General features: G+C 36.0%; 1 protein-coding gene across 1 annotated transcript in view; it reads right to left on the bottom strand.

The window, feature by feature from the left end:
* The window catches only part of LOC144970569 (uncharacterized), a 12,246-nt gene continuing 533 nt past the window's right edge, over positions 1–11,713 (bottom strand). The window contains exons 2-5 of the mRNA XM_078910336.1: positions 9,686–9,811; positions 8,474–8,583; positions 3,709–3,832; positions 1–2,407 (exon numbers count right to left, since the gene is read on the bottom strand). Coding sequence (XP_078766462.1) covers positions 374–2,407; positions 3,709–3,832; positions 8,474–8,583; positions 9,686–9,811 — 2,394 coding nt within the window. The 3' untranslated portion in view covers positions 1–373. The remainder of the gene's footprint in view (positions 2,408–3,708; positions 3,833–8,473; positions 8,584–9,685; positions 9,812–11,713) is intronic.

Genomic DNA, 11,713 nt, shown 5'->3' with positions numbered 1-11,713 from the left:
TCACGTATTGTTAAACAGTTTATTGAAATAATGCCTATTGTTGAAGGGATATATATCCCATAGGGTAATTCAGATAATGATCTCATAGCAATTACACATGTGCTGACGTGAAATTCTTTTCACTGAATGGTTTAGTCATAAAATGTCATGCAAAATGCCTCGCTCTCAAAACTCGCTCTCCTTACTGCCGCCAATGTTGAAACGTTCAAACACACTTTTACGACAATAACAAAAAAACATTAATCATCTATTCATCGCTACCGGCACGTTACTACTCGTGCTGTTGTCTTAGCGTTAAAATAATATAAGGTAACACTACCAGTAGCATGAATAAATCTATGTATTTACAAATGAATTATAACATGTGTTATCATCAACCCAACCGCGACATAAACCGGCTTCCGATTGGTTGGTGGTTCAAGCTTCCAAGTCCGTTACCGTACCGCCTGTTGCTAAATGAAAGAAGCGGCTTTTTGAAGGCGCTCGTAGCAGAGCCACCATTGGAAGCACGGCCTAAAATGCCATGAATAGGCGCAAAAGAATTTGTCCTACGGCTGAATAGATTATTTGAACCAATGCGTTGGAATCCGTTGTTATAGATAGGTCCTCTATCGGCATTTCTGGAGTAGGAAGGTCTAGCTACGTGAGTGTTATAATCTACTTCTTTCTTGTTGTATTTAACTGGCTGAAAATTCTTTACAGGATGCACATCGGGTAGATCTGGGATATTAATTTTCTGCTTTGGTGGCTCGGATTTAAATGGCTGGGCAACTTTACGAATATCAATCGCTATGTCGGGTATTTTCTTCTCTTTTTGTTTTTTGGTGAGCGGAGCTTGGCCAAGATCCACACTGCCAATGAGTGTTCGAGAGTTGATTGTTCCAAACGGACCATTGCTTCCCCTGACGACTTGATCAAGATCGGCGTCAACATTTTTTACTGACTGACTCGCCTCCTTGTCGTCGGACAAGTTAGACTCCGCATTTTCCCACAGAGCTTGTTTCTTTTGGAGTTGTTCAGAGCGACTGTCATCTCTGTTGTCTTTAGCCTGCTTCCTCTGGAAACCATTGGCATCAGAACCTGCTCTTGCTGCTTCTTCTGAGTCTTTCTCTTTGAATCCACTGGCGCTCTGGACGTGGTCATCTCTTGAGTTTTGCAATTTAGCACGTTTGGCGGATACATCTTCGAAGTTTCTCTCGTTAGTTGCCATTTTGGCATCCTGGTGTGCTTTGTGGAATTGATTGTGTTTAGCCAAATCTGCCTCTTCGGCTGCTCCAAATTCTCTTGCCTTCTTCTTTCTGTCATATTTAAGTTTCTCGTCATTAGCGCCACCTTCACGTTTGTTGTGAAAGAATTGCTTCCTTCTAGTAAATGTCTCATTTTCGTCGTTTTGCTTTTTCAAAAAGTAATCTCGATCACGAAGAGCTTCGTTCAAATTTTTCTGGTGGGCAGCAAAGTCGGAGGCAGAGGCAGCACCAGCAAACTTCTTGTCACTTTCACTGGCATGTTTTGCGGCTTCTGCTGCATTGCTGCTAAATCCTTGGTTCGACGAGTCAGAAAGACCCTGCTTGAAGGCACCTTGAGCCCTGTCTTTCAAACCTTTCACTTCATCGTAAACAACTCTGTCTTTCAAACGATTGTATTCATTCCTAGCATCAGCAGCGCTCAAAGCAGAAGCTCTGGCAAGCTCTTCTCCTTTTTCTCGTTGATCTGCACTTTCATCAAAACCGGATGTGATCTTTCCACCACTGCCCTCATTCCTTGCTTTCGGTCCTTTGGGACCTTGAACACCTGCCGTGTATCCTTGATTTATTCCATCCTTGTTTGCAATCTCCTTTCCGCCATAATATTTCTTATCGTTGACATTTCTCAGAGTATCAGCATTGGCAGCAGCTTCGTTTCGGTACCCAGCCGCTTGTTCAGCTAGATCCTTTGCAAGTCTGATGGCAGAGTCTAATCCTTTCTCATTTTCTCTATATTTGTTATCCTTACGGTTGTAGTCAATAGCCCTGTCGTCTGATCTTTCTCCAGCGGCTTCAAGCTTTCTGTCCGCAAATCCATACTGACCTGCGTGGGCCTGGCCCTGATTGGCCTTTGCTTTCCAGTCCTCTTCCTTGATGGCCTGCTGTTGATCCTTCTGCCTTCTGGACACGGCATTATCGCGTCTCTTCAAGGCCTGGTCCTTCTCGCGTTCATCAATCAAATCTAACTTCTTGAACTGGCGTCCGTTTTCATCCTCAAAACCACCGCTTTCGCTGCTTTGCTTATGGAACTTTTTATTGAACTGGTATTGGATGTTATCCTGTAGGTTGTTTCCACGGTCGTAGGCGTTCTTTCTGGCGTTGGCAGCATTTAAACCGCTTGCCTGATTTTTGTCGTTTCGGTGATAGCGGGCAGCCTCTTTAATCTGTTGAAGTACAGTTGGATCAAAATGCAAACATTGTAAACAAGAAAAATTTAGGATAATGAAGTTTTGATCCTTTATTTTTAACATCCCAAACTGCCTGTGTTAATGCTGTGATTATGATATTTAGTTTTTATGTTTCATTTAAAGCGGCTGTGCGGCCATACGGTCTCGTGATATGACACTCGCTTTCGGATCGGAAGGTCCTGGGTTCGAGCCTCTCTCGGCGGAGGGTTGAGTCCTTGGAAAATAATTTTCACTCACATTTTCCCACCGTGCTCAGTTGTAAAATGAGTACCTGACCGTTAACAGCGTTGTCTCTGTCGGAAAGATAATGTATTATCGCCTAACAGGCGTCAGGTCTCATTATACGTGTTACGTGTTGCTGTAACCTGATGGTCAGGGATCCTTGGTAAAGCGCTCTGAACATATTTAGTGGATATTGCGCTATATATTTATCCACTTCTGGAAGTTTACATTGGGTATTACCAAAGGTTAATGAATTTTTTGAAAATAATTAAGCAAATAAATAAAGAAATAAATAAGTAAATGAATACATTAATAAACAAATAATAATTAATAATAATAATAATAATAATAATAATAATAATAATAATAATAATAATAATAATAATAATAATAATAATGATAATAATAATAATAAGAAGAAGAAGAAGAAGAAGAAAATGAAAAAGAAGAAGAAGAAGAAGAAGAAGAAGAAGAAGAAGAAGAAGAAGAAGAAGAAGAAGAAGAAGAAGAAGAAGAAGAAGAAGAAGAAGAAGAAGAAGAATGATAATAATAAAAAGGAAATACAATGACAAGAAAGTAAACCAACATAAATGGTTTTGATTGACTCTCTTTGAAGTCTATGGTTTCATAATTGTTTGACAAGCTTATGATAATTTCAATGTGTGGATTTATATCGTAAAAGAGTTATCGCCTTAAAACATATTTGCATTATTCCTTAGTCCTGGCTTATAAGATTTGATAAGTTGTGGGTCGTTTTTAGGTGTCCCGTGAGCACAATTGATAGAACAAGCTACAAAATAAATTTAAAAATAAATTGACTGAAACAGAGCCAGGCCGCAGCCGATAATTTGTAATGGCGCGCAAGTTTTCATCTAGCAGTGATTGGGTCAATGGAGGTTTGTTTGTGCTGGCAGAAAGGAATTTATGAAAAACTGGCGTCCAAACCAAAAGAATGTTAGCAATCGCTACTCTGTTTTTAACGCTCTAAAAACCGGAATAAACTCCGGCTCAAATAGATCCTATGAATCTGAAGGGTTAATTAAGACTCCACATACCTTGTAAGCGTTTTTCAGGCCCTCGTCTCTAATTTGCTGGACCATGTTGCCGAAATTTTTGTTGTCATTGCCGTAGTTCTGACGTCTTCTGGCCGCCTGGTCTCGAAACTGTTGCTCATTACGTCTGTCAAGCATTTAAATGTTAAAATCAAAATTGAGACATCAAATTATGTGATCAGTGGTTTGAAATTGGTATATAGCTGGAGTGAAGGTCATGCTGAACATAACTTTTGGGCTTAAATTGGGAAAAACAAGGACCTCTTTTTTATTTTTAAGTGCTTTGAAGTTTCGACGAAGGGAGCTATATTATTATTATTATTATTATTATTATTATTATTATTATTATTATTATTATTATTATTATTATTATTATTATTATTATTATTATTATTATTATTATATTATTATTATTATTATTATTATTATTATTATTATTATTATTATTATTATTATTATTATTATTATTATTATTATTATTATTATTATTATTATTATTATTATTATTATTATTATTATTATTATTATTATTATTATTATTATTATTATTATTATTATTATTATTATTATTATTACTATTACTATTATTATTATTACCATTATTATTATTATTATTATTATTATTATTATTATTATTATTATTATTATTATTATTATTATTAAACACGCCTAACAGGCAAGACGTGTCGTTGTGTGCTTTGGTGTATTTTAATTGTTTTGTGATGTCTACATATTGATACCTGGACATTTTTACTTCGTTGTACTCGTTAAAACATACTGTTTCTTATTGTATAGTTTTTTTCAATTCTTAAGAAAGGACTACTGTATAATTCTGTATTTTATCATGGAAACTGTAAGTTTTAAAAGATTTTTACACAGTCACTTAATGGCCGCCGCTTTCTTACGAACATTGTTCACCTTATTTTTAGCCGTGATTTACCACCATCATTATTTTAATAATTGTGAACACTTTTATTCAACATCTGATTTTTACAACAGGCCTCGAGGCGGTAAACGTAAACAACGTCACATTCCAGCTGTGATTTATAACTCAAGTGATCCGATTTTTTACAATAATATTAATAAGAACAGGCCTCGGGGAGGCAAACGGAAACAACATAACATCTCAATGGTAACAACTCGTCGTCCACCCCGCCCCACACAAACCCCCGTCCACCACCAACACTTGTAACTGTACCGACCACAAACAGTTTCACAAACGACAACAATAACATTGCTATTGGTCTTCTCAATGCCAATCCTGCCGTAACAAAACCGAAGAATTAAACGATTTATTAACGGAGAAGAACTTCGACATACTATTTTTAGTAGAGACATGGCTCTCACAGTCTGGAGACGACCCAGTTGAAAAAGCTATGACACCCCCTGGGTACCAATTTAGATCGTATCCAAGGAAAGATCAGCGAGGGGGTGGCATTGGCGTATTTTATATAACAAAATTATCAAAACATGTGGAAATCCTCGAAATGCGCTGCAAAACAATGGAGGCCATTGATCTTAGATTATCCCTCCAGAATACAAGATACAACTTCAACTTCATCTACCGACCGCCAGCAAACAAGAAAAACAAAATAAAATTACCTGATGTTAGGAAGGAAATCAACGAGATGCTAACTTTGCAACACACGCGTCCTGGCCATTCAATTATACTCGGCGACTTTAATTTTCACTTCGACAACGTCACAGACACTGCTAAATTGCACGAGTCACTATCGGAGAACAACATGTGCCAGATCGTAACAACGCCAACCCACTCTGCTGGTCATATTTTAGATTGGGTAATTGTAGAAAATTCAGAGTTCCAAAAAACCAACGCCACCGTCGATTATCTCCCCTTTTCGGACCACTCCCTCATTTCTTTCAATCTTGACGTTTCAAAACCATGCCAAGAAACCACCACCACATCAACCAGAAACATTAAAGGCATTAATTTGGACAATTTCAGAGGCGATTTAGAAACAAAACTTTCTAAAAATTCAATGATTTCTCCAGACCAGTGGAATAGTTGTCTCATCGAAACGCTTGACAAACATGCGCCATTCCAAACAAGGACCGTCACCAACCGCAAGTATGCTCCGTGGTATACGTCGGACGTTAAAGAAGCTAAAACGAAGTGTCGGAGAGCAGAAAGACTACTGAAAACATCAGGCCTTACGATTCATCGTGAAATGTTCAAGAACGCATTTCGTGCCTGGAAGACAACAATAAAAAAGGCAAAGAACACGTATTTTCTTTCAAAATTCGAAACTTCTAAATCTTGTAAACAATTATTTAACATCTGCAATGATCTACTTGGACGTGAAAGATGCACTTCATTACCATCTACAACCAATCAAAGAGACTTGCCAAACACATTTGTCAACTTTTTTAAAGACAAAATCCATAACATTCGTTCAGAACTAGATCGGCATGAACCATTTATAGATACAAATACGTTCTGTGGTACCCCATTAGACAAGTTCCAACCAGTTTCACCTAGTTTCATAAACGAGTTGATAAAAAAGCCCCCATTAAATCCTGCGACCTTGATCCCCTACCAGCACAGCTTTTGGCCAGCTCCATCGATACATTATTACCATCCATTACATCAATCATAAATACATCCATACTAAACTGGAGAAGTTCCATCGTGCTTTAAAAGTGCCCTCGTCAAACCACTTCTGAAGAAACCATCACTGGACCACAATATATTAAACAATTATCGTCCTGTATCAAATTTACCTTTTTTGTCAAAACTTTTGGAGAAGGTAGTTCTTACACAATTAACATCTCATCTTAAGAACAACAGTTTGGAACAACCCTTTCAGTCAGCCTACAAACATCAACACAGTACTGAAACGGCGCTTCTTAAAATCTTTAATGACTTGTTATGTAATGCTGATGCTAACAATATCAATGTATTATGCCTTTTAGATCTTTCAGCTGCCTTTGACACCATTGACCATGACATTTTGTTAAGAAGACTAGAAAATACGTTCGGCATAAAAGGAATTGCCCTTAAATGGTTTACATCATATTTACAGGATCGATGGCAGACTGTCGTGGTGAATGGTGTTCAGTCAGAACAAGTTTTACTAAATTTTGGAGTGCCACAAGGCTCTGTTCTTGGCCCTGTCCTTTTTACTGTATATATGCAGCCCCTTTCTAGTGTGATATCCAGATTCAATCTGAGTTATCATTTTTATGCAGATGATACGCAGATATATGATTCAGCACCTCTTAGTAATTTACAGTTCTTAATACAACGAATTACGAGCTGTTTTAATGAGATTAAATCTTGGATGTACCACAATAAGTTAAAATTAAATGATAGTAAACTGAGATTTTAATGTGTGGAAGGCCGAGTATCCTTAAACAGGCAAATAAATCGCCTATTACTCTCGGAAATAGCACAATATAATTTTCAGATAAAGCAAAAAACCTTGGCGTCATCATTGATAAAGATCTTTCCATGACAAGCCATGTGAATAACACCATACAATCTATGTACATAGAAATGAAAAAAATAAGCAAAATTCGTAATTTAATACCGAAGCATATAACAGAACTTTTAATTAATTCCCTGGTTTTATCTAAATTGGACTATTGTAACTCCCTTTGGGCGAATTTAGCTAAAGACAAAATTAGCAAACTTCAGGTTGCTCAAAATAACGCAGCCAGGCTCATTGTACGCAATAACAAAAAATACCCGTCAGCAACTCTTCTTCTCCGTGAGTTACATTGGCTTCCTGTGGAAAAAAGAGTTGCCTATAAGATTTGTACTGTTGTCTACAAATCCCTGAGCACGAACAGTCCCTCCTATATTAAAGACCTTCTAAACATATATGTCCCCAATAGAAACTTGAGGTCAAGCAATGACCGATCAATCCTTGTCAAACCTAAGCCATTGCGTAAAATAGGTGAACAGTCTTTTCAATTTTCGGCCCCCCATTTTTGGAACGCTCTCCCATCACACGTGAGATGCTCGGATTCGTTGACAACGTTCAAATCTCGCCTAAAGTTTTATCTTTTTACTTCATAATGTTGCAATATTATTTTCATATTTTGTTGTTGTTAAATTGAATTCGTATCACGTTTCCTTCACACTTGTCTCACTGTAATATGTTTTGTTTTATATCACTGTAAAGCGCTTAGAGCCTGTGACAACGGGGTAAAGCGCTATATAAATGCCATTTATTATTATTATTATTATATTATTATTATTATTATTATTATTATTATTATTATTATTATTATTATTATTATTATTATTATTATTATTATTATCATTATTATTATCATTATTATTATTATAAAATTTTAGTCGTAACAAGTGTAGACCCCATAATACTTGGGAAGAAGTAAAGGTTATTGCCATCAGGCATTCGGGCATTCGTCTATTATAATGCAAATTTGGGGCAGCGCGGTACAGTGGTACGGCTTCGTACCTGAAATGCACCGAATTCAATCACCCGCCGCCTCGCTGTGTGGCCTTGAGCAAGTCACCTCGCCCTAGCTCACTTTGAGGCGCTGCTCTGCGGCTGATGCCTGGGTTATTCCAGTCTTTCCTTGGAATAGACCCTAAAGACAAATTTCCCCAAGGGGATGAATAAGGGGAATTTTATTTTATTTATTAAATCTAGATTGAAAAGAATATTGTAAGCCATCAAAAATAAAAGTTTGATGATGATGACAATGCTGATGCCGATGATGATGATCTTGATGAAAACAACTGTCAGAACTTTATAAAAACTTTTCTTCAACTTACCTGTAGGCGTCATCATTCTGTGCCGCTCTCCCTGCCCAGACTCCGTGCCTGTTGAAAGTCCCGTCGTGTAGCTGTTTGTCCTTTACGCGGTGGTCTTGTGATCGAATCCCCTGTGAAAACAGAGCGGTGAAAAAAACAATTGAAGAGTCTAGAAGAAGTATCACAGATGCCCAGCTTTTGAAACCTTCTTGACTGCCCCCCCCCCCCCCCCCCCCCCCCCAGACATTACTCAAGGGAGACAATAACATAAATTCCAAAACAAAGCGAAATATCTGTGGTTTTTTCCCTGTATTCATTATTTCACTGTATGTCTTATAACACGTACTATATAATATTTCTAATTTAAATTTGTAAAGAGGCAGAATGACGGATGTCAAATCTAATCCGTGATTTGTTTATTAGGAGCTTTTTTATACAGCCCTAACCTACAAAAAAAAACAAAAAAAAACAAAAAAAAACAACAACAACAAACACGTTTTAAAAATTTCGGCCAGATAAATGGTCCTTCAAATTAAATATCCATTGATTATAAGGACCCTAGTCTTGTCAAGAACTCAAAAACCTGGGACTGAGGATTCATTTTGTGACACTCATCTTGGCAAAAACTCTCAGTACTGGCACCTCGATTGAGAGTTTTTGACAAAATGAGGGTCGTATATATCGAACGCTATTTGAAGAAGGACGAATTTTTTGGCCAAAACTTTTAGATACGCGTCTTTCCAGACTTTGACAGTCATCTGGTTAAAAAAAATAATATGATGATATACAATAAAATGTGACCCACCAACCGAGAGAATGTTTATGTCGGAATGAAATAAGCGTAGAATACATGGAATTTATCGCTACAATCATGAAGTTGAGTTTCTTATATAGTTCAATATCCACTGAACGTACTCAAAGTGACAGCAACAGGTAACATAAAGAACGAGACATGACGCCTGTTAGGCGATAATACAAATTTTTCCGACAGAGACAACGCTGTTAACGACCAGTTACTCATTTTAACCTCATTTCATCAGCACGATGAAAGAATGTGAGTATAGAGTGTTTTCCAAATACTCAACTATGCGCCGAGCGAGCCTCGAACACAGGACCTTCCGATCCGAAAGCGATTGAAAAACAAAACAAAACAAACAATAACAAAGACCCGAGTGACGTGAACTTCGTTCTATCTATAGTTTGGAGACAGTGTGGTATCAATGTATACATTACATGTCGAGCTCCGTCTCTGCTATAACGTGACCCAATACGTCCGTACTCCAGTCCCCCGTTACCGTTGCCGTATTGGGCTTGCGCCACAGTTGCGCACAGAGCAGCCAGCCACGCCAGGCGAATCATCTGTTGATAAAACGTGATAAGAGATGAGGAGAAAGCGAAATTATTATTATTGTAATAGGGAAGAAAAGTCGTAACGTCAAACCTTCTAATTTTCTGGTTCCAAAATCCTTGGAAGTGTGTATGTAACGAGATATTCGGCGGACAAATTATGAATAGGTTACATTTTGATTAATAAGGTGGTACAACTATTTTAGTAGCTGGACGTATAGGCAGACTCTAAGATTACGGGACGTAAATGAGCTAGGACGGATGTTCTTAATTGACGAGTAGGAGCACGAGTATTTAGACTTGAACATAACAATCGGTATCAAACAGTCCTCTGAAGAGCAATTTTACACTTCCAATGAGATAGGAACCAGTGTTCTTGACACTTGCCTTCCCTTTAAGAACACAAATATTAAACATTATGTGCCCCACCGAGTGGAGATGGCAAATTTTTGGAAAGATGCCATGAAGTTTATGACAAATAATAATAATAATAATAATAATAATAATAATAATAATAATAATAATAATAATAATAATAATAATAATAATAATAATAATAATAATAATAATAATAATAATAATAATATGTAAACTTACATCATTCATATCTGGCAACTTTTGAATAGATAGATAGATAGATAAATATATAAATAGATAGACAGATAGATAGATAGATAGACAGATAGATAGATAGACAGATAGATAGATACATAAATAGATAGATAAATAAATAGACAGACATATAGATAGATTGTTGGATAGATTGATAACTCTTTAGATAATGAATTGAAATACAAACGCCTTGAGTAATTACGGCCACGTCATTATATTTTCCTCATACAGAATAGGTTAATGATTACCAATTCACAAAGTAAAAAAACATACGCAGGTATCTAACTTGTTAGAGCCAGTTTTAACACTGAATCCAATACACGGAAAAAAATTAGATATCCATTCATAGAAAAGGACTATAATATTGGACTCCATAAAATCAAATTGAAATACGATATTTCAAAACAGTCAGGTTATTGTTTTATGGGGAAAACAATACAAGTAGCCTACGTACTTTCATCTTGCAGTTACAAAATAAGTGACGAAAAATTGCAAATGTTGCTGATTAATAAAACAGCCACTTAGCAAATTTTGACAATCTAAGTCTTCACTAGAACCTGTTATCAGGTATCTAATAGCTCCAGAAAACAAGCTCATAATCAATTTTTGTCAAATATAGTCATTAAACTTATCATAATCTATTTTTTAAACACAAGAAAATTGTGATATTCTCTGTCCGTAACACACACGAAGAGTAGTATTTTCTCAAATTAATACAAACAGGTGTAAGAAAATTCTATATATTTACTGTATATTTTCTGTATATTCTGTATTCCCTGTCCCCCACAACCAGAAACTCTCCAACTGTTAGCTCTTTGAAGGCCAATTTAAAGACTGAACTGTTTAAAATAGCATTTACTTAATTTAGTTTAATGTTCTTCAAACTAAGCTTTCAGTGTTGTAGTTTCTATTTTGTTTTCCCTTTGTGAATTCGTATTTTATTGTTAAGGGCCTTAGAGCATGAATTCGTGGAATTTGCGCGCTATACAAATGATTTATTATTATCATTATTATTATTATTATTATTATTATTATTATTATTATTATTATTATTATTATTATTATTATTATTATTATTATTATTATTATATGATGTATGGTATCTTGAAGCAACTTATGGGCTTATTTGATATTGATTTAATGGAGAACATTTAGAATAGTTTAGGTCTATCTTATACAATAGATAATAGAATATTTAGGCAAGAGCGATTAATTATATTTGTGATGGTTTTATAACAATATCAATTTTTAATACGATTATTTTCATTTCTCTGTTTTTAACCAACAACATGACCCCTAGAC

Source organism: Berghia stephanieae, chromosome 4 (genome assembly GCF_034508935.2).
Source record: "Berghia stephanieae isolate SIO BIC M18660-M18661 chromosome 4, UCSD_Bste_1.3, whole genome shotgun sequence".
Lineage (NCBI taxonomy): Eukaryota > Metazoa > Mollusca > Gastropoda > Nudibranchia > Aeolidiidae > Berghia > Berghia stephanieae.
Note: the sequence above shows the minus strand (reverse complement) of the source record. Positions and strands in the feature narration are given on the sequence as shown.